Below are 22,072 nucleotides of genomic sequence, written 5' to 3' on the forward strand. Positions count from 1 at the left end.
AGGATGTGTCAGTGGTCTTTGTTTGTGTCGTCACTCAAATGATTGATAGCCGCTATCACAAGCGTCAAGGCCCTTTCCCATTCTCCCTGGTTACCCGGGGTTGCTATTGATTTAGAATCATAATGACTGTACAGCCATCTTTAATTTATTAGCTTGGCTGATATGAATATTTGATGTTCCCAAAGGGATATTTCAGCACCTACGATGGAGAACGGCAGGGTGGAACATAGACAGGTGCTGATAACGGTTTGCCGGAGCGAGCCGACAATCTCCAGATCTCGAGATGAAAAAACGAAAAGGACTCGAGCAAAGTCATAATGCATCATTCTTTATTGACTAGTTGGAAAAACAGAACATGAAAATAAACGTTTAGATTGGTTGGTCCCTCAAGGGTCAGTAGATCTAGAACAAAGAGATCCAGGTAAACAAAAACAAACATTCAGAAAGCTCGCCTCGCTCTCTCTCTCTCTTTTTTTTTTTTTTGACTGAGTAATTAGTCAAGCAGATTTTTACAGATTTTTTTTACTTTTCTAAATGGAAATTGGCACATAAATATATTTTCTCTTTCATCGAAATATAGCCAGCAATAGAAATAATCATTTTTGTCCATGGAAATATGGCAAAAAATCTCAAGTCAGCAAAGCGGAACTTCTAAAATAACAGACTCCTTAAAATACTTTACAATATTTTAGTACCAAGTCTATTTCTTTTCATTCTCAGAGTCACACGAAAAATATCTGTCTTTTGGTGCTTCATTTTCGCATCTGCTAAACAATAATTTGTCATCACATGCAAGTCTATACACAGTAATCCATCAACCAACAGGCTATATGATTGTGCACATACTGTATCACCCAAAGGTCCCGACTAGGTTTATGTCAAATCCAAGACATAGACTATTCTAGTGCCTGCACTGGGACCTCATTGTGCTTATATACAATTCTACTTTCCTTTGTACAGATTTCGATGTCCCTGACATGTTACGGATTACAGTGAATCAAAACCAAGGACCGGATTTGTAATCGCTAACATTGGTGTACATGTATTTGACAATGCGGTTTCTGTTTTTAATAACCTCTGTAAGGTAATTTGGCCTATTCAATTATGTACAAACTGGGAGATAAGAAATAAGTGCTCTACTGAGATCTGGCCATAAAACTTGCTTACTTAAAGAGACAGTTCACCCAAAAATGTAAATTCTAGCATCATTTACTCACCCTCATGTCATTTCAAACTTGTATGACTGCCTTTCATGTGTTAAACACCAAAAAAAAAAAAGAAGTTTTGTCCATACAATGGAAGTCAATGGACCCCATTGACTTTCATTGGATGGACTTTATTGGGTGAACCATCCCACACAGGAAGGCACCGTATTAATCATGTGAGATGGTCCGCACACATTACATTTAGCCAGAAACATTCAGTCGGCTAGTCTGAAGCTGTCTTTTCTCTGGCATTGTTAATCACTCTATGCACATCAGTCATTGTTCACCTAGATAATGAAAGCCTTTTATTTCTGGACAGGGTACTTCAGATGCACCCTAAATAGTACGCATAGCTTTTAGAGTACTACTCAACAGCTCAAAACAATCGCCCTAAAAGGCCACATGACAATGTGAGCCTGTGAATGCTACCCAAGGTTTTCCTTCATTACATCAAAAGCCTCCATTTCGCTCACACTTCACAAGGATAGACTTTCGAACACATTACATTTGAGAATTCGCCAAGGACAACCTTTTGTTTACATGCTTACAGGAAGATCAAACCCATAATGATCAATACAGAACGCAACCCGTACTGTGAGCTGCAACCTGGTCTCATGACGAAAATGTACATGTGGGAACTTCTTCCTACCAATAAGTACATATCACTGCAGTTTTCAACAGAAATGAACACTAGAGGTGGTAAAACAGCAAGCACTTGTAATCGTTTTCGTGAACAGTCATATCCATTTTCTGAATCTCGTAAAAACATGACTCAAAGAGCTGAAAGATGAGATCGAAAAACAAGGTAAAACAGATTGCGATTGTGTTTTTGCATCACAGTCGCTTTTGTTCATACTATAATATTACCGTTACTATCGGTACGTTATTTTAAAACGTCATGGAGCATTAGAGTTATAGAGTTGTGGCAGAAAACTAGCAAAAAATTAAATTTTTTACCTATTAGATTGTGTTTTATTAATGTGTACACTGTAAAAAGTTGTCACCAGTTTCAACTTAAAAACTTAAGTTTAGCAGCTGCCCTAAGATTTTAAGTTAAATCAACTCAAGTTATTTAAACTCACAAGGTATAATAACTCATTTTTATTGTAATAAGTTAAAATGACTTGTAGTTTTAAGCTGATTTAACTTAAAATCTTAAGGCAGCTGCTGAACTTGTTTTAAGTTGAATCTGGTGAAAACTTTTTACAGTGTATACCTAGCGCAATCTTAAATTATGAAACCTTACCATAATGCAAAAACAGTAATTATTGCACAGTACATCTGTATACCATCTACATCTGTCTTACCATAAAACGTACCATATGTACACTAAAAAAAATTTGTAAAATTTGCTGTGGTTGCCAGAATTTTACCGTAAAAAATACGGTAGCAACGTTTTCAGTTAAATTTACATTTAAAAACCGTAATTTCATTAACTGATATAATGTTAATGTACCAACCTATAGAAGTACTGAAATCTGTTTTGTACCTTTGTAGTACACTGATAACCACCAAAAGCAGGTGGTGATGAGAAAGTCACTAGATGAACCAAAGTCCATCACAAGCAGCTTTTAAATATGAACGGCAACACTTCATTTCACGGTTTTATAACTAGTTGCGTATCAGCATGCATATTACTAGAATATTAGCCAGTTATTAGTACTAATTAGGCAAATTTTAATGCCTTATTCTACATGACCTTATTCTACATCCCTAATCCTACCCAATACCTAAACCTAATAACTACCTTACTAACCATTAATAAGCAGCAAATTAGGAATTTACTGAGGGAAAAGTCGTAGTTAATACTGCATAAATTTCCCTATTCTAAAGTGTTACCATATGAACATATATAGACGGTGCCAGATGTTTTACACAAACACTAAACACCATCATGGTTACACACATTTAACTGAAATAATGCAATAAACATTAATATAACAACATTAGATGTAACATACAACCCTAAACAAACAACTATTAAGAAAAAAACTAAGAAAAAATAGTTATTTCAACAACAAAAAAAACAAAACAAAAACATCAAATTTAAAAAATGTAATGCAGGAAATTTTGGGAATGACAATTTACGGTTATTCACTGTAAATTTTTTATCACTTCAGAAAACGGTATACTACTGTAAAATTACATGCAATGTCCAGTACAGGTTTTCACCATATATACACTCTTAAAAACAAAGGTGCTTCACGATGCCATAAATGTTTCCATGAAGAATCTTTAACATCTGAAGAACTTTCTGTTTCACAAAAGGTTCTTTGTGGTAAAAGAAGGTTCTTCAGATTATAAAAAGGTAGAAAGAGATTGTTCTTTAAAAATCCTTTGACTGAATGGTTCTTTGTGGAACCAAAAATGGTTCTTCTATGGCATTACTTTGAAGAACCTTTTAAAGCACCTTTATTTTTAAGAGTGTAGTAGGGGAACTTACCGTTAACTTACCGTTAACCATTAACCATTTGTAGCATTTTTAAGTTTACAGTAATTTTTTACGTACGTTCATCTGTTCCGGGGGAAAAAACGACTCTCTTATAGCGCCACTCAGTGGACATTTCTGTTGGGAACTGCAGTGACATGTACTTATAGATAAGTATTGGTAAGTATTTCGCGTTTTACGAAAAAGTTCCCACCGGCCATGAGACCAGGTTACAAGTGAGCTGACAGACGGGAATACTAGAATCCCATTTTATTTGATAATTCGGATGAACGTGAGTGGTGGCATTTGTACCGAGATTCGACAATTTGCTTATGCTGGGCAGTGGGATTTGCTTTCAATGGCTGTGAATGAGGCAGCATGTGCAGTCGTCAACCTCTAGGGATTCTCGTCTTGGTCATTTTCACTTAAAAATAATGTGAACAAACACATGGAGCTCATTTTGTGAAATACATGCAAGAAAAGGCATGTATATAAATGTCTCAGGCCTGATTTAAACCCTTAGAGGACTGTGTTTTCTTTCCTAATTTCCAACTGTTGCTTACAGTGTTTTCATGTTTGATCTTGGTATTACCTGACAACAATTTGGCACTGTATACTCGAAAATCGTTCGGTCTGTTTCTCATTCTCACAGATATGATCAACATTACAGAACAAATGATATAATTAAAAGATGAAAAGCATAAAATTACAGTATCTCACAAAGAGGCAGTTTTAGCCATTCAGTATTTCAATGATAAAATAACGCTATTAAATGACAAGGACACTTAATAATGAATTGCAAACATGTTGGTTCAAAACAAGCTAAGACGGCTAGTGTTCTAGTGCAACTAATCCCATTTTATTTAACCCTAATTGTAAACACTGTGAAGTCAAGCCCAAAGTGTACTTTACTTTTTATGTATACGCAAGGGTCAGCGTACAGGGCATGTGATGCAAATTTTGTTATCAGATTAGAATGCACGTACTGTACACCGTCGTACCGTGTATTTTTGTACTTTGTACGCGCAGGTCGCATATGTGCATTGACTTGGTTTTGCACTAATCAGTTGTTCCACAAGGTGGCAACACTGGCCCGGGTCATTGTTTTTCAGTAGAAGATAAGTGTCATGTATCTGGTCTGTCTTCTCATCATGAACTCTTGCACACACATTCTGGACTGCAATCCCCATAAGCCACTGCACCAATCACTGCACACAGCTGCTCCTCGTTTCCCACTGAACTGATTGCTGCATACACCTGTTTATCATTTACCCACATGCATTTAAGCCACTCACACACACAGCCACCTGGCGAAGTCTTATTGTTCCATTTGGTCATAATTCTAAGCGTTTATCTCAGTGTTGGTTTATCAGTGTATGACTCTGGACTGTGTACCCCGTTGATGATTCCTGCTTCCTGCCATTGCGACCATTGCATGTCTATCGAACTGTTTCCCGGATTACCTACGTTGTTCCTGTTTTCTGGTGATTATTCTTGCCTGTCGACACTTCTCATTAAAGCCTTGCAAATGGATCCGCACGTCTCTGACTCCTCCTTGTGACAGAAGACTTCGCCAGGTGGCTGTGTGTGTGAGTGGCTTAAATGCATGTGGGTAAATGATAAACAGGTGTATGCAGCAATCAGTTCAGTGGGAAACGAGGAGCAGCTGTGTGCAGTGATTGGTGCAGTGGCTTATGGGGATTGCAGTCCAGAATGTGTGTGCAAGAGTTCATGATGAGAAGACAGACCAGATACATGACAATAAGACTTAACTTCTGGAGAAAAGTACAGCAGACGCTTAGTCTCAGCCTCAGATGTCACACAGACGTTTCAAAGTTGTCATCGGATTGGTTAAATTAAATTAACATTCAAAGCGGCCAACCTTCTGCCATCAATCTAAAGATCTGCCTACGCAAGACTCTTGACAAAGATGGAATTTTCTAGAGCGCATGTGTCGACTGCCTACGTTCATGCATGCTTTCAAATGGAGTATACTTTGAAAGGCTATGCGTTCAACTGTATGCATACAAAAAAATGAAGTATACTTTGGGCAATAAAATGGGATAGACTTATGTTTACTTAGGAACTGGACCAATTCCACGGTGTTTCAGATATGCTGTTTTTTAAATCTAGGATATGTCTACCCATACTAGGAAATTTCTACAGTTTATCCCAATTATGTTTATAGTTCATAGGATTTTTTTAATTTTAAATCTGAAAGCAGGTTGCGAATAATCAACAGTATTGAGTATTTCACAACTTTAGAAAGCAAAGCATACTAACCGAATGGAGGGCTAGCTTGTACATTTATAAACAAGTAAAAGAAAATTAAATTAATTTGGGTCATGAACAGGTATCCGGATAGGCAGCATTGCAATATAACTCATGCAATTACAAATATAATCAATCTTTAATCTAATAGCACCCAATTTCACAGTGGATTACCTAGTGCAGAGAAAATATTGGCTTTTGAAGTCAACACGTAGCTAAATGGAGCGCTTTAATAACAGACTTTGACATTTCATTTGTTTAAGACTTGGTGCGTTGAGCAACATGAGGTATGAGCCTTAATTGCCATTTATTTAACACTGAGCATGGAAGAAACATCTCTACACCACTGGTCTAGGACAGAATGACAATGATTTTAACGCCATTTAAATGACCAAAGCAAACCTGTTCCAGTTTGGAGCCAATGCCGATCAAAACTTTGGACCTGTAGTTGCCGCAAAGTGTTCTTGGACGAGAAGATGAAGGGAGCCACATGCTACACTGGACTGTGATCGGGCGATGTGTAGGTCACAGTCACTGCACTACACTCGGGCGCTTCCCTGGTCCTGCGGAGATCCGAGTACAGCCGCTCTTCGAGGGTTGCCGCTAGCTTGTCGCTCAGCTCTTCTGTGATTGTCTGTGGGCCATAGCTTGTATGTTCATCAGGAGGTTCAGGCGGTGGCAATGTTTGCCTAGAGTTCTCCCGGCCCACCAACTGCTCTCCAGCAATGTCACTCATTGGAGGGGGCTGTGATGCCTCAAGGACTTCCTTTTCGTTGATGGTTCCACTGCTCTCAGTACTGGAAGATATTCTTATCTTGTCGGGATCCACGTCAGTAGCAGTGTCCGGATCTGCAGTCTCGGGAGTACTGGTTGCACCTTCGCTGCTCTCTTCATCAGGTGCACTAATGATTCGCGGGAGCGTGCTGTGGTAGCTAGTCTCTAGAGGATAGTTGACAGTTTCCCCACGTCGGAGCGGAGTGCGGTACCGGTCAAAAGAGGATTGGAAGCGCTGGCCGGGGTCACTATACTGTTTGGAACGCTGCCACTGCTTGCGCAGATGCACGCGGGAACGATGCTTGGAGCGCAGCGGAGACTCCTGCTGATCAAACTGCGGGTCGTGCCGCAAGAACTCGTGAAAAAGTGCTTCGGTTTTCTCATCAATGCTGTAGTCGCGGCGGGAAAGTAAGGGGGGATGAGGTTGAAGGTCGCGTTGAGTGAACATCTGGCCGTAGGGGGACCACTGCATGATGCTCTCATCCTTTTCCACTCCGTCCACACCGCCACTGGCACCCGCAGGTTCCTCTTCAAGTTCTTCGTCGAAGATGTCTGTGTCGAAGCTCTCGCATACGGTACCCTTGCGACCCGAACTAAAGAATTGCCTGCGCTCCACGGCAGAGCCGTCCTTACTGCTACTGCTGCTTCCGAACAGTCGCAACTCATCAGGAGCACGCGAAGGTGCCTCTATTGAGGCATAACCGCTGTCCATTTGGAGCAACTTGCGGTTTCCTGTCTCCCCGTCACTTCCTCTTTCAGAATCGACACTATCCTGTTTGCGACCTTTCTCCGATCCCTCATCTAGAGGCAACTCTGCATCCCCCTCCATCTCATCCCCGATATCCTGCGAGGGGTACCTAGGCAGCCCTCCCATCTCTGTCTTACCCCCTAAAGAGCAAACACTGTCTGCGTCACTACGGACTGAGTCTTTGTCATTGTTGCTGCTCTGGTCAGACGAGACATACCGCTCAAGTGAAGCGCGAAGAGTCCAGATATCACGGTACAAGGTCTGAGGTTCTAAGCTCTCCTGATGGTAGCCCATTCCCAAACTCTCATCCGGGGTCTCAGTGGTGAGGCCGATCACCCCAGGACCCATCGCTCTGCTGCAGCTGGGCTCCACCATCACCTCCACCTCTAACCTGAAGGCAACACATATGAAATGAGTCAAGCTTGTTTTCTTAAATAAAGTCAGTATTTATTAAGAAAATGCCACAATGTAGCACAACATCTGTTTTATGTCAGTGTAGGTCTGTCAAATGAATAGATTATTTTTCTTTTTTTGTTGAAGCTTTGAGCCAGGATTAAAAGGATAGTTCACCCAAAAATGACAATTCTGTCATTAATTACTCACCCTCATGTCGTTCCGAACCCGTAAGACCTTTGTCCATCTTCAGAACACAAATTAAGATCCGAGAGCTTTCTGATCCTCCATAGACAGTAAGGGTCCTTTGATGTTCAAGGTCCAGAAAGGTACCAAGAACACTGACAAAATAGTCTACGTGACATCAATGGTTCAACCATAATTTTATGAAGCTACAAGAATACTTTTTGTGTGCAAAAAAAAAACAACAACATTATTTAACAATTCTTCTCCTCTACATCACCCTAGCGCCATATTGGAGTACCACAATGCATGCATGTAGAACAAACGTTTACGCACAGAGGAAAGTTATGGTTGAACCACTGATGTCTCACAGACTATTTTGTCAATGTTCTTGGTACCTCTCTAGATCTTGAACATGGAAGGACTCTTGCTGTCTATGGAGGATCAAAAAAGTATCTTAATTTGCGTTCGGGAGATGAACGAAGGTCTTACGGTTTGGAACAACATGAGGGCGGGTAATTAATGACATAATTTTCATTCATGTTTTGACATGACATGTTTTAACTTTTATATATTTGTAAATCTTTTTAAAATACCATTTTTTTGAAGATTTTTTATTTTGCCTTTATTACGATAGGACAGTGTAGGGCAGAGAGGAAGCGAAGTGAGAGGAAGCGGAATTGGGAAAGGTTCTCAAGTCAGGATTCGGACACCCGTAGCGCGCTGCCACTATATGTTGGCCCCAGAGTGGATAAATCTGAAAATGACACCCTTGCATTATGATGTGTACAGCAAATCTGTGTTTTTTGTGAAACGATGATGTCATCACCCCACGCCTATACCCTACTCAGTGTTTTGCTAAGAGGTACTAATGCAGACGCCATTGTTGTTAAACACTTTTGCAACGTTCGCAAATAAATCACTGACTTACTGCTTGTTCGCCCTCTTCTTCTTTGACTTTCAATGCTGGTTATATCAATGACTGACTTGTTGCACGCCTGTCTGTTGTTGTGGGGATATTTCCACACCCCGAAACGTGACGCTGAACAAAACAAACTGTGATTGGTTATTTGACATGTTGGTCAAACGGCCTTATGGGCTGTCAGTCTAAAGGTTTGGCTACACAAGACTAGGTTTGTATACACTCTTAAAAAAGTGCGTTTTTGTGGTTTTGCCATAGATCTCTGTGGCAGAATTACAGCGCCACATACTGGTCTGGCATGTATACTACTTCGTTTTAAGTCCGTTTCAGTGGTTTCAGGTGTATGCAGATATTTCCTGAGATGGCGCTGTGTTTACGGAATTTTTGGATTGAGGAAAAAAGGTTTGGATAGGGAAAGCTTTGGCTTTGTGTGGATGAGCCATAAAACTAAGGATAACCAGTCAACTAACTTACTAGTCTAAACTAGTTGAGTAGTTAACCACTGTGAACCATCCCTACTATATTATTTTATTAGAAAATGCCACAATATAGCACAACATCATGTTTTACGTCAGCATAGGTCTTTATTACTGTTTAAAGTTTAGAGTTGGTAAGATTTTTAAGTCTCTTATGCTAACCAAGTCTGTACTTATTTATTATTATCAATGTAGAAAATAGTTACTTTTATAGCTACTTTATATTTTCAATGGAGAAAACGACACATTACTTTCAGGATTCTAAGATGAATGGAAAGTTCAACAAAACAGCTTTTATGTAAAATAGAAATCTTTTGTTTATTTTAAATGTCTTTAATGTCAGGTTTGATTAACTTTAATGTGTCCTTACTGAATAAAAGTGACCCTAGTGTATGTCAAATATATTATGTTTGTTTTCTTTTCCATCAAAGCTTTGAGTCCAGATTCAGAGATGTTAAAACAGATGCCTCCATTAGTGCACAGATGGTTGTGACTCACTCTGTGATGGTTAATTGGAGGAGACCAGTACTGGTTGCTCTGACAGACACAGGAAAGTCAGTCGTAATAGGTAGGCAAATATAAACAAATATACTAATCTTCATAAACATGTGTCTTGTCCTTCTTGGCCCATTTTGCAAAACAAATGCAAACCAATTGCTAAAAATACCAAAAGGTGCACCTGTGATATTTAAACTCAAGGAAGCAACTTCCAAATCAAAAGCAAAGCTTTTTGCACTGTAAGCTGATGATGCCATGGTAAGGCAATGCAATCAGCCCGCTGAGATCGGTCCAGCATGGAATGGGGTCTGCTGTATGAGACGTGGTGAGGCAGATGGTTGCTATAGCGAATGCATGAGCGAGGCAATTAAAGATACCTGCCGAGGGAGGGTGGGGGTGTGGAAGGGGGGGATAGAAGACGTGGACTGGGTCTGGGGGGACAGTAGGTGACATCCTTGGTGCGAGCGATGTACTGGATGAGGTCGATGTGATGGGCGTCATGCTCCTCCTGGTCCATGCTCTCGCTGGCTGCACGCTGCCGCTGGAACTGCCTCCGCTTGGGGGAACCTGTGGGAACGATGTGAATTTTGCGTCATCAATAGTGTCACAAAGAAAATGTAAAATTGACACATTTCAGGTTTTGTTGTCAACGATTAATTAGTCCACCAAAAAAAATCCGCTGTTCTTCAGAAAAATCCTTCAGGTCCCACAAATTCTTTGGTTTTCCATCATTTTTGTGTATTTGAACCCTTTCCCACAATGACTTTATGATTTTGAGATCCATCTTTTCACCCTGAGGACAACTGAGGGACTCATATGCAACTACTACAGAAGGTTGCTCACTAATGCTCCAGAAGGAAAAACCATGCATTAAGAGCTGGAATTTGAAGATCAGGGTAAAAGGATCAGGGTAAAAAAACAAAAGGTTTCACCCCCCGGCTCTTATTGCATTGTTTTTCCATCTGGAGCATCATTGAGTGTTTGAACCTTCTGTAACAGTTGCGTATGAGTCTCTCAGTTGTCTTCAGTGTGAAAAGATGGATCTCAAAATCATACAGTCATTGTTGGAAAGGGTTCAAATACACAAAAAGTGCTGGAAAACCAAAGTATTTTTGGCACCTGAAGGATTTTCTGAAGAACAGTGGGCAGTTTAAATGTTCAGGACAAACAAGAGACTCATGAACAACTATCACTAAACAAAACAAAAAAACAAACAGCTGTGGGTCATTCAGGTAAGAACACAGTTCTTAGGAATCAAGGGGGTGTAAACTTTTGAACGGTGTCATTTTTACACATTCAGCTATTATTTTCTCATGTGGACTATGTGTAAACATATTTTATGCACAGCATATGGAACACTAAAAACATTTACAATTAACTCATCTACCAATTCTCGAATAATGGATTTCAACCTTGCTTTCTAAATGTAGCGCATTAGGTTTAATGCATTCAGAAAACATAATTAACATATTAACAATCTAACATGTATCTTATTTGTTAACCTGGGCATCGAACAGTGGAAATCCATTAGATGGAGAGCATGGCTTTTATCATGACCGTATTGTTTCATGGAATAAAAAACACTAAGCGTTTGGGGCGCTGATTTTCACTGTCTCTCATTAAAAAAAAAAAAGTTTGGAATGGAAGAGCCCTGCGTCAACCGGCCATCTGCTTGAGAGTGAGTCTTGGCACTCAGATACAGCAGCTTCGTCTTGGCTGAGAGAATATTCTATAGTCTGTTACACACACACACACACACACGCACACACACACACACACACACACACACACACACACACACACACACACACACACACACACACACACACACACACACACACACAAAAGCCGAACCATTTCTCTGCTTCGTGCTACATGAAGGCACTAAAACTCTATTAAGGTCTTCAATCATTTTTCCAAGGTAATACACAATGCAGGGGCTAAATGAAAAGCAAAGAAACATTCAATATTGCTTTGCATCCCCTAAGGCTAGGAAACTGATCGCTTCACAGGTTCATAACACTGTCTGTACTTTCCACAGCAGTGTTATCTCACTTCCTTTCATGCTGACAGACCTGAGAGGATAAATCCAGAGACATTTACAGTAATGCTTATATAATCAAGCAGCAGCACTCTTATAAATCTATTCATTCATGTTTATTAATTCATTCAGTCCCATTAGCTACACAATGCACTTTTCTCATATTTAAAACATGAGCTAGAATAATATCATACTTGCGCTGTCAGAGCACTTTTGTCACGTCAATGCGTCAGTATAATACAGAGGTGATTAGTAGAAGAAAATGAGATTGAGCAAAATTCAAACTTTTTAAAGCCTTAAAAAAAAACATGCTTTCCTCAAAATATTAAACAGTAAAAACTGTTATCAGGATTGATAATAAGACATTTGTCTTGATCAAATTAGCATATTAGAATGATTTCTGAAGGAACACGTGACATTGAAGACTGGGGTAATGACGCTGAAAATTCAGTTTTACCATTACAGGAATAAATTATGCTTTAAAATACATTCAAATAAAAACATTTATTTTAAATTATAATAGTATTTCACAACATTACTGTTTTTACTGTATTTTTGATCAAATTAATGCAGCCCTGGTGAGTATAAAAGCCTTCTTTTAAAACCCTAAAAAATACCCTTTTTTTAGCAGTATTTTATATTTAGGTAAAAAATATATTTTCGTCTTATATTATTAATATATTTTAGTCTTATATTTGCCTTCATTTCTTGGAATTGCAATTTTTACTTTTTTTATCTCACAATTGTGAGTTTGTATCTCGCAAGTCTGACTTTATTTCTCACAGTTGTGTTTAGATCACAATTCTGACTTTTATCTTGCAATTCTGACTTTATTTCTCACAATTTCAAGTTAATATCTTGCAATTCCGACTTTATTTATCGTAATTGCGTGTTTGTATCTCACAATTGGGATTTTTATACCTTGTAAGTCTGACTTATATCTTGCAATCCTGACTTTATTTCTCAAAATTGCGAATTTATATCTCACAATTCGGACTTAATTTTTACACGGTTGTGGGAATTAATCTCGCAATTCTGACTTTTTTCTCGCAATATCAAGTTCATATCTTTCAATTTTGACTTTATTTCTCGCAATTGTGAGCTTATATCTCAGAATTCTGACTTTTTTCTTGCAATCTCACAATTGCAATTTTATACCTTGTAATTCTGACTTTATTTCTTGTAATTGCAAATTTATCTTGTAATTCTGACTTTATTCGTCTTTCAATTATTAGTTTAGATCTCGCAATTCTGACTTTATTTCTCGCAATTGCAAGTTTATATCTCCCAATTTTGACTTTATTTTTTGCAATTCTGACTTTATTTCTCACATCTGCAAGTTTATATATCTCATAATTCTGACTTTTTTCTTGCAATTTCAAGTTAATATCTTGCAATTCCGACTTTATTTCTCGCAATTGCGTGTTTTTATCTCACACTTGCAATTTTATACCTTGTAATTCTGACTTATATCTTGCAATCCTGACTTTATTTCTCTAAATTTATATCTCACAATTCGGACTTAATTTTTACACGGTTGCGGGTTTATATCTCACAATTCTGACTTTTTTCTTGCAATATCAAGTTCATATCTTTCAATTTTGACTTTATTTCTCGCAATTGTGAGTTTATATCTCAGAATTCTGACTTTTTTCTTGCAATCTCACAATTGCAATTTTATACCTTGTAAGTCTGACTTTATTTCTTGCAATTGCAAATTTATCTTGTAATTCTGACTTTATTTGTCTTTCAATTACGAGTTTAGATCTCGCAATTTTGACTTTATTTCTCGCAATTGCAAGTTTATATCTCCCAATTTTGAATTTATTTTTTGCAATTGTGACTTTATTTCTCACATCTGCAAGTTTATATATCTCATAATTCTGACTTTTTTCTTGCAATTTCAAGTTAATATCTTGCAATTCCGACTTTATTTCTCACAATTGCGTGTTTTTATCTCACACTTGCAATTTTATACCTTGTAATTCTGACTTTATTTCTTGCAATTGCAAATTTATCTTGCAATTCTGACTTCATTTGTTTTTCAATTACGAGTTTATATCTCGCAATTCTGACTTTATTTCTTGCAATTGTGACTTTATTTCTCGCAGTTGCGTGTTTGTATGTACATTTGTGTTGTACATTTGTGCATTTGTACATTTGTGCTTTTATTTATTGCTGTCTACTGTGAGTCTTGTTTTTCTCCTGGAAAGCACCCTGGGCACCTTTTTGGTTGTTGTAAGGCGCTATATAAATAAATTTGATCGATTGATTGATTGATTGTATCTCACAATTGCAATTTTATACCTTGTAATTCTGACTTTATTTCTTGCAATTGCAAGTTTATATCTCCCAATTTTGACTTTATTTTTCGCAATTGTGACTTTATTTCTCGCATCTGCAAGTTTATCTCAGAATTCTGACTTTTTTCTTACAATTGCAAATTTATCTTGCAATTCTGACTTTATTTCTCGCAATTGCAAGTTTACATCTCCCAATTTTGACTTTATTTTTCACAATTGTGACTTTTTATTTCCTGCAATTCTGACTTCATATCTCGCAACTCCTACTTTATAACTCGCAATTGTGAGTTTATATCTTGCAGTTCTTACTTACTGTTGTGAATTTATATTTCACAGTTCTGAGGAAAAAGTCAGAATTGCAGGTTTGTATCACACAATTCTGAGAAAAAAAGTTGGAATTGTGAGATGTAAACTCGCAATTACTTTTTTTCATTTTTTTATTCAGTGGTAGAAACGGCTTCCATAAAATCTAATTATAAAGCACTCCTTAAAAAAAAAAAAAAACTAAATTATTTTAATCAGTGTAGTCTATAAAAATATGTAGCTGGTTTTATATTCAAAGAAAAATATTAGCTTTAAACAACAGAATATAGCAATATTCCCTTTTCATTAGCACAGCCTGTTTATTCATGATGAAATTAGCACCCTAGATTCACACCGGATGCTTTCTTTAATCTGCTGCCAGCTCTTAGATGTGTCACTGACCTCTCATGTCTAGACTTGAAGCTCTCTGGCTGCTGTCGAACTTCCACTTCTTGATCTTGAAGTAGGGACTCGCACCCTCCAGGCTGGCGTGTCGGCGGAGCTTGGTGAAGAACTGCAGCATGGGTCCCTGCGGGGCCCCTCCAGAGGAGGACAGGGCCGTAGAAGAGGCTGACGCACCCTCTCTACCGTTACCCATGATGCCTGTGCTTCTCCCGAGTCCTCCTCTGACCTCCATCTGTTTGTGTTCATGAGATTACATAAATGCGATTTACAAATGAACAATCAGATGATCCGCTGTTATGTGTTTGTGACTCAAATGAACTTTCAATTATCTGTTCGCGTGGATTGTGTGTTATGATGTGTCAGTGGGTGAGTGTATCAGTGTGTGTGACTCACTAGACACGGGCTGGACGGCTCAGGACCGGCCGCTGTGATGCTTTCACAGAACGTTGTGTCCACAGTGGAATTGAGAGCGTCGCCAGGAAGGGCAGAGCTGGGACTGAGACTCCGGCTGGTCAGGGCGGTCTGGGGCAGTGAACATACTGGTGGCTGTGCACGTGACAAACACAATAGGCGGTTATTATTTTGGCAGTAATGAGACACAAACCTGAATAAACACATCGATGCAGTCATTCCAAACTTGTCTGAATAACTTCATTGGAGCAGCATTCTAACATCACATCCTAATCATATTACAAAATATGACATTAAAAAGTGTAAACATCACTTGTTTTTCTAAATTAACTATGATTGGATATAACTGGTTATGATCAGCTGTGATTGGTTCATGCGATTAATCCCGCCTCTTATGTTCGTGCATGTTCAGTGTTTGCGAATCAGTCTGAATAAACGATATAATGACGTTAATGGAAAGACTAATTTAAAAAATTAAGTAAACAACTCGAGCTTCGATAAAACTACTTTGTTACGTCAAAATAAGATTTAAAATGGCCAGAAAACATGATCTGTGGGAAAATTCTGAAATATTATTATCATTTTAAAAAACTGTTTTTTATTTCAATACATTATAAAATATTATTTATTTCTCTGGTGACAGAGTCAATTTTTCAGCATCATTACTCCAGTCTTCAGTGTCACATGATTTTTCAGAAAACATTCTAATATTCTGATTTGCTGTTCAAGAAACATTCCTTATTATTATCAGTGCTGAAAACCGTTGTCTGCTTAATATTTGTGTAGAAACTGTGATTTAAAAAGGTCAAAAGAAGAGCATTTAAATCTCTATTCTGAGACAAAAAAGTCTGAATTGTGAGTTTGTATCACACAGTTATGAGAAAAAAAGTCAGAATGACAGATGTAAACTTGCAATTGCAAGAAAATTTGCAGTTATATCTCGTAATTCTAAGTTTATTTCTCACAATTCCTCTGAGTTTATATCAGTTCTGAGACAAAAAAGTCCGAATTGCAAGTATATCTCACAATTCTGAGTTTATTTTTATGCAATTGCTAGTTTAACATAATAGTTCTGAGAAAAATGTCAAAATTGCAAATTTATATCTTGCAATTCTGACTGTATAACTCGCTATTGCGAGTTTAAATCTCAATTCTGAGACAAAAAAGTTTGAATTGTGAGTTTGAAACTCACAATTGCGAGAAAAAAATAAGAATTGCAGATGTAAACGTGCAAATTGCAAGAAAATTTGCAATTATATCTCACAATTTTTAGCTTATTTCTCACAATTCTGAGTTTATTTCTCGCAATTGCGAGTTAATATCATAGTTATGAGAAAAATGTCAGAATTGCAAGTTTATATCTCACATTTCTGACTATGTATAGTAACTCGCAATTGCGAGTTTAAATCTTAATTCTAAGCAAAAGTTTGTATGACGCAACTATGAGAAAAAAAGTAAAAACTGCAGATGTAGACTTGCAATTGCAAGACCATTTGCAATTATATCTCAATTCTAAGTTTATTTTTTTCACAATTCTGACTATATAACTCACAATTGCGAGTTTAAATCTTAATTTTAAGACAAAAAAGCCTGAATTATCACGCAATTATGAGAAAAAAAGTCAGAATTTTAAGTTTATATCTCGGAATCCTGACTACAATTCGCAACTGTGAGTTTATATCATAGTTCTGAGAAAAAAGTAAGAATTGCAAGTTTATATCTCGCAGTTCTGACTATATGACTCGCAATTGTGAGTTTAAATCTCAATTCTGAGACAAAAAAGTCTAAATTGCCTGAAAAAAAGTTAAAATTGTGAGTTTAAATCTCAATTCTGAGACAAAAAAGTCTGAATCTTAAAAAAAGTCAAAACTGCAGACGTAAACTCCCAATTGCATTTCACAATTCTGAGTTTATTTCTCATCAATTCTGAGTTTATTTCTTGCAATTGTGAGTTTATATCACAGAAAAGTCATTGCGATTTTAAATCTCAATTCTGAGACAAAAAAGTCTGATTTGTGAGTTTGTATCACGCAATTATGAGAAAAAAGTCAAAACTGCAGATTGTAAACTCACAATTGCAAGAAAAAAGTCAGAAATTCAAGTTTATATCTCGCAATTCAGATTTTATAACTTGCAATTGCGAGTTTAAATTTCAATTCTGAGAAAAAAAGTCAGAATTGCAGATTGTAAACTCCCAATTACAAGAAAAAGTCAGAATCTCGCAATTCTGACTTTATAACGTGCAATTGCAAGTTTACATTTCAGCTCTGAGATTAGAAAAAGTATAAAATTGCAAGTTTGTATCACGCAATTATGAGAAAAAGTCAGAATTGCAGATGTAAACTCACAATAGCGAGAATATTAGTCAGAATGGCAGATGTAAGCTTGCAATTGCAAGAAAAGTCAGAATTGTAAGTTAAGATCTTGCAATTCTGACTTTATAACTTGCAATTACAAGTTTACATCTCGAAATTCTGAGAGAAAAAGTGAGTTTGTATTACGCAATTATGAAAAAAGAGTCAGAATTGCAGATGAAAACTCGCAATTGTGAAAAAACTGTTTGAAAAATTGTGAGATAAAAAGTCGCAATTACCATTTCTATTCAGTGGCGGAAATGGGCTTCCATGGTATATTGTACAGTATATACTAGGATAGTACACTATTCTGAACACAGACGATTTCTTGTCAAGGGTCACATTAATAACAGCTGGTTAGGTCCAAAAAACATGCGACTTATCGCTTGTCACTTAATCATGACATGGCTAAAGTAAAGGAGGAGTAAAAGCGAACATGTTAAAACCTTAATAGCCCCAATATCTAGATAAATCAATTGCTCCACTGCATAAACGTCTCCTTCCACCACATCACTTAACAAACTGACAATCCATCACGACCTCAGCGCTTTAACTGAACTAGAAAAATACAATCTCATGCTGCCCTTGTTATGACTGACATCATATTCTCCTATTAGCAGAGCAATGTGGCTGTCACCTGAAAAATGGAGAGGCTGGATTTAGCGACGGGGCGCGTTGTCATGGCAATACTGTTCTCTGATGACTCACACTCGTGGATGGTGAGTATCTGGAGGGCGGGTGAAGGGAAGTGGAGGTGGGTGAGCCGCGCGTTCTTCAAGTGATGGAAGTCGCCCTCCGTAAGCGTGTACCTGCGGTGAGGTGGACAAATGACACATGCCGGCTGGATTTATCACTTCATTATAGATTTACACCACCAATATATCACAGGAGTGTTTGCTGAAAATTAATTTTAGATAGTTGAAGATGAGTTAACTGTGCTAGCAGACGAATTACATGTTAAAGGTTGATTTTTATATTTTTTATACAAATATAATCATATTAAAATATAATATACAATTTTGTATTTTTTATATTTAAAACCATATTTTGTCTAGGTATCTAATAATTATCGATATTTTAAAAAAATGCTTTTTAAAATAGTTTTAAAGTACATATCAAATTAAATAAGCAATTTATGTAATTATTTTGTTTATTTTGAAAATGTTAATGTGTGTGTGTGTGTGTGTATATATATAAAATATTAATAATAATTGTTTTACTTTGAAGTACATATTTTTAGTATATATATATATATATATATATATATATATATATATATATATATTTATGTATATGTATGTAGTATTTTTAATATAAAATTTTCAAACAATATCAAACTATACATACATACACACATACATATATATATATATATATATATATATATATATATATATATATAATATTAATAATATTAATTCTTTATTACATAAACATAAACTTTTTTAATGTATAAAACTTTCAAATTATAAAAAACTATATATATATATTTATATAATTATATAAAAAATTATATATAATTCTTAAAATATACCTATAATAAAAATTAAAAATTAAAGAATAAGGAAGTACATTGCAAAGTATATATATATATATATATATATATATATATATATATATATACATATTTTATACTTTTTTAATAAAATATAAAAAAATTAAGTCATATACATATATACATATATTCTAAAAATTTTATCATTCTTAAAATAAAAATATAAAAATTTAAAATATAAATATTTAAAATTATATATATATTTTAAATAAATTATAAAAAAATTATATATAATAATGAAAAATATATATATATATATAATTTTTTAAATATAAATAAAATAATAATAAATGTTAATATTTAATTATTTTAAATTATAAATATATATATATACACACACATATATATGTAGAATTTTTATTTTAAAAATTATATATAATTTTTAAAATAGTTTTTTTTTTTTTTTTTATTTCTAAAAAATATATCAGTCTTAAAATAAAATATAAAAATATACAAATTGTATAATAAGAATAATAATAAAGCATATATATATACATATATATATATATATATATATATATATATATATAATTCTTTATTACTTTGATGTACAAGTACATCTCAAACTAAAATTTGTTTAATTTAAAATAAATATAGAAATAAATAAACAAATAAATAAACCCATTTTTTAAATATAAAATATTTAACTGATATCAAACTATAAATATATATATATATATATATATATATATACATTACTAATAATAATTACTTTGAAGTACATGTCAAATTAAATGTGTGTATTTAATTGAAATATTCATATATTTTATATAAAAAATTCATCAGTCATTCTTAACATTTCTTAGAATAAAAAGTAAAAATTAAAGAGTAATTCATTAAATGCTTTTTAAATATTTTTTGATGTAGCACATCTCAAACTAAAAAAAAAAAAAAATATATAATTATTTTTATTAATTATGCATACATTTTTAAGACCTTTCATATAAATATATATATTTTTAATATTTATTCAGTATACTTTTTAATTATTACTAGAAAAAGATGATTAAGATAATCTTTTTTTTTTCACAAATATAAATATTCCCTTATACGCTGCCTTTAATTTGACCCAAAATCTTGATGTTGACAAACAAGTTAATGCTCGTGTTATTCATCAGCAGCTCATGTGTCTGACCAGTCCAGATGTAAATGTAAAGCGCATACATAAATGCGTAATGAAAGCTGCAGTCTGCTGCGGCAGTGAGCTCTGTGAATAGGAGCGCTGTGTGCGTCTAGAGTGGGCGGCATGAGTGAGTTGGCGGCTGACCTTCGACCTTTCTCCTGTGTTTTCTTGCTGTGATCGAAGAGCGCCGCTTCGTTGAAGGAGACCCGGCGGCCGGTTGTGCCCGTGGAGAGGAAACGCTCCGTCTCCATGTCGTGGGAGCTGGCTGCCGACAGGCAATCTGACTCATCGATGCGAATCGTAATCTCTGTGCGGGGAGAGACAGATTAGACCGGAGGACGTGTTTGTTTTTCCACATGATGCCCTCAGTTGATGTATGGGAGACTGTCGATGAAACTTGACCTTGACACTTTACTTGAAGCGATATGTAAATACAGTTATTTGGGAGGCTGACATGTCACATGGAAAATAAGTTTTTTATTGCAGTTCTTACCATGCACTGGCTGGGCCTCCTCAATATAGGTGGTGGTGCTTTTCTCGGTGTCATCGCTAGCCCTGAGGCAAACAATGAACCTTCAATGCAAACACGTAACCAGTCAAATTCAAATTCATGTTCATCTCATTCCTAACATGCAGAACTGGGTCATTCTCAAATATGTGGTGACGAACATGTTCATGGACTTCACTCAAAAAGGAAGGAAATAAAATCAAGAAACCCTATATATAAGGCACCATTCTATAGTCTTAACATCTTATGAAATTATATTAAATGGCGTTATTCTATTGTTTTACATTTTTTTTTACACATAGAAGTGCCTAAAAACCCCTTAGCTGTTATAAATTCACTGTAAACCATGGCTTCTTGGGGCTTATTGCTTTTATAAAACGTTATTTCATATACGTAGTAGAGCAAATAAAGTGTAATGATATTAATAAAAACATTATTCTTCTGCCAAACAATGTAGTTCCTTTCGAAACAGTTGTGGTTGCAACAAAGTGGTTGCCGAGCAACACACAGACGTAAACAAAGGTGTATGTTTGAGTAATTTACAAAAGCTTTGAACGCGGCTCAACCAATCAGAATCAAGGACTGGAACTGTCCATTTTTATTAATGACAGTATATGATACTATATTAAATTATATGAAATGGTTTGACTGTTGTTTTGCACTTTTTTATTATTTTATTTTATAATATAATATAATATAATATAATATTATGTTATATTATTAAATAAAGTTAATTTAAAGTATTTAAATTTAGCATAAAAATCCCATCCATGTTATATTATAGTAGATCATATTACAAAGTTAGTTTGTATTAAATAATATGAAATGGTTTGACTATTGTTTTGCCTTTTTATTTTGCATTAATAAATAGTATAATCAATAATTAACATAAATAATGTTAACTTAAAGTATTTTTTATAATTGAAATGTTCCATTAAAATCTATTATATTTTATTTTATATTATATTATACAAAGTTAGTTTGTATTAAATAATAAAATGGTTTGACTATTTTTTTGTATTATATTATATTATATTACAAAGATAGATAGATTTTTTTAATTATTTTATTTAGCATTAAATTTCCCTTTTATTATTATGTTATATTATATTATATTTATTATATAATATTATTATATCAAAAATATTAATTAAAATCATTTTTTTAATAA

The 22,072-nt window shown here is 35.3% G+C and overlaps 1 protein-coding gene across 1 annotated transcript; it reads right to left on the reverse strand.

Annotated features, from left to right (window-relative positions):
- Window positions 1-311: 311 nt before the first annotated feature.
- On the reverse strand, window positions 312-20,687 carry cbarpb (CACN subunit beta associated regulatory protein b). The gene is made up of 6 exons (XM_073836217.1): window positions 20,538-20,687; window positions 18,353-18,524; window positions 15,344-15,496; window positions 14,948-15,182; window positions 10,276-10,465; window positions 312-7,817 (listed from the first exon to the last, which is right to left on the reverse strand). Exons 1-6 carry the CDS (start codon window positions 20,642-20,644, stop codon window positions 6,398-6,400), a joined length of 2,277 nt encoding a protein of 758 aa, XP_073692318.1. The 5' UTR covers window positions 20,645-20,687; the 3' UTR covers window positions 312-6,397.
- Window positions 20,688-22,072: the final 1,385 nt, after the last annotated feature.

This window comes from Garra rufa, chromosome 1, assembly GCF_049309525.1.
Source record: "Garra rufa chromosome 1, GarRuf1.0, whole genome shotgun sequence".
Taxonomy (NCBI): domain Eukaryota; kingdom Metazoa; phylum Chordata; class Actinopteri; order Cypriniformes; family Cyprinidae; genus Garra; species Garra rufa.

What these genes read in the sequence shown, in the direction of transcription:
- cbarpb (XM_073836217.1), bottom strand. Translation starts at nt 20,644, where the DNA reads ATGGAGACGGAGCGTTTCCTCTCCACGGGCACAACCGGCCGCCGGGTC. An exon ending in ACACAGGAGAAAGGTCGAAG is followed by an intron (nt 18,525 to 20,537) that starts GTCAGCCGCCAA and finishes ACCTCACCGCAG; the next exon opens with GTACACGCTTACGGAGGGCG. An exon ending in TTCAAGTCTAGACATGAGAG is followed by an intron (nt 10,466 to 14,947) that starts GTCAGTGACACA and finishes TCGTTCCCACAG; the next exon opens with GTTCCCCCAAGCGGAGGCAG.